The 745-nt window shown below is 41.9% G+C and overlaps 1 protein-coding gene across 1 annotated transcript in view; it reads left to right on the forward strand.

The window, feature by feature from the left end:
• The window catches only part of CRIPT (CXXC repeat containing interactor of PDZ3 domain), an 8,622-nt gene that overhangs the window by 6,025 nt on the left and 1,852 nt on the right, over positions 1-745 (forward strand). Inside the window, exon 5 of the mRNA XM_045285683.1 lies at positions 426-450. Within this exon, the coding sequence (XP_045141618.1) occupies positions 426-450 (25 nt within the window). The remainder of the gene's footprint in view (positions 1-425; positions 451-745) is intronic.

Consider the following 745-nt stretch of genomic DNA (forward strand, 5'->3'; position numbering starts at 1 on the left):
TTGTCTTACACCTGTATGTTGCATCATTAGTTTCAGGAAGGAAAACCCTGCTATTTAGGTGTAGGAATTTAGCGGTATTAAAATGAACACCTTACAATGAGGAAATTCAATTTTAGGAAAAGTCATCTCCAAACACAGGTCATAAGAAATGAACGTATTGAAAGGGAGGACAGTGTCTACTGTATCTTCTGGGGTGGGAAAGGGAAGCACGTTATTTGTGATTTGGAAAACTAACCTCTGAAAGGGGACCGCTGTGCTGTCCCACAGGGAAGAGTGTAGGACTGCTGTTGGCCTATGAGTCTCAGTACAGAAACTCTTTAGTTGGGGAAGAGGTTTCAAGTGAGAGTCCTTGCCAATTTAAACAGTGTCTCTCGGAAGCTGTTTTTCACTATAGTTACTGCAAGATGTACTGTTTGTCTACGTAGGGACCCTTTTATCTGGAGGAATTGGGTCAGTTACTTGAAACTGCCAGTTAGTGCAAGAAACTGCTAAAAACTACCCGTGCCTTGTTTTCAATTAAGACATGCAACTGCACGTGCATTCATCAGTTCTTTAGTAACGAGCCAACTACCAATCTGCTGATCTGCCTCGCTTCTCATGATCACAGCCAGAACACTGATTTTCAGCGTCTTGCTAGGATCGTCAGTTTCCATATTAAGTCATTTAATTATCCAAATAGAATGGTGTAGCTATTCACTTGGCATGAATCGGTATAAAATCAAATGCAGTGTGGGGGGAAGGAGAG

The sequence above is a fragment of the Echinops telfairi genome, unplaced genomic scaffold (genome assembly GCF_000313985.2).
Source record: "Echinops telfairi isolate 266 unplaced genomic scaffold, ASM31398v2 ScPeMD7_7475;HRSCAF=8513, whole genome shotgun sequence".
NCBI lineage: Eukaryota > Metazoa > Chordata > Mammalia > Afrosoricida > Tenrecidae > Echinops > Echinops telfairi.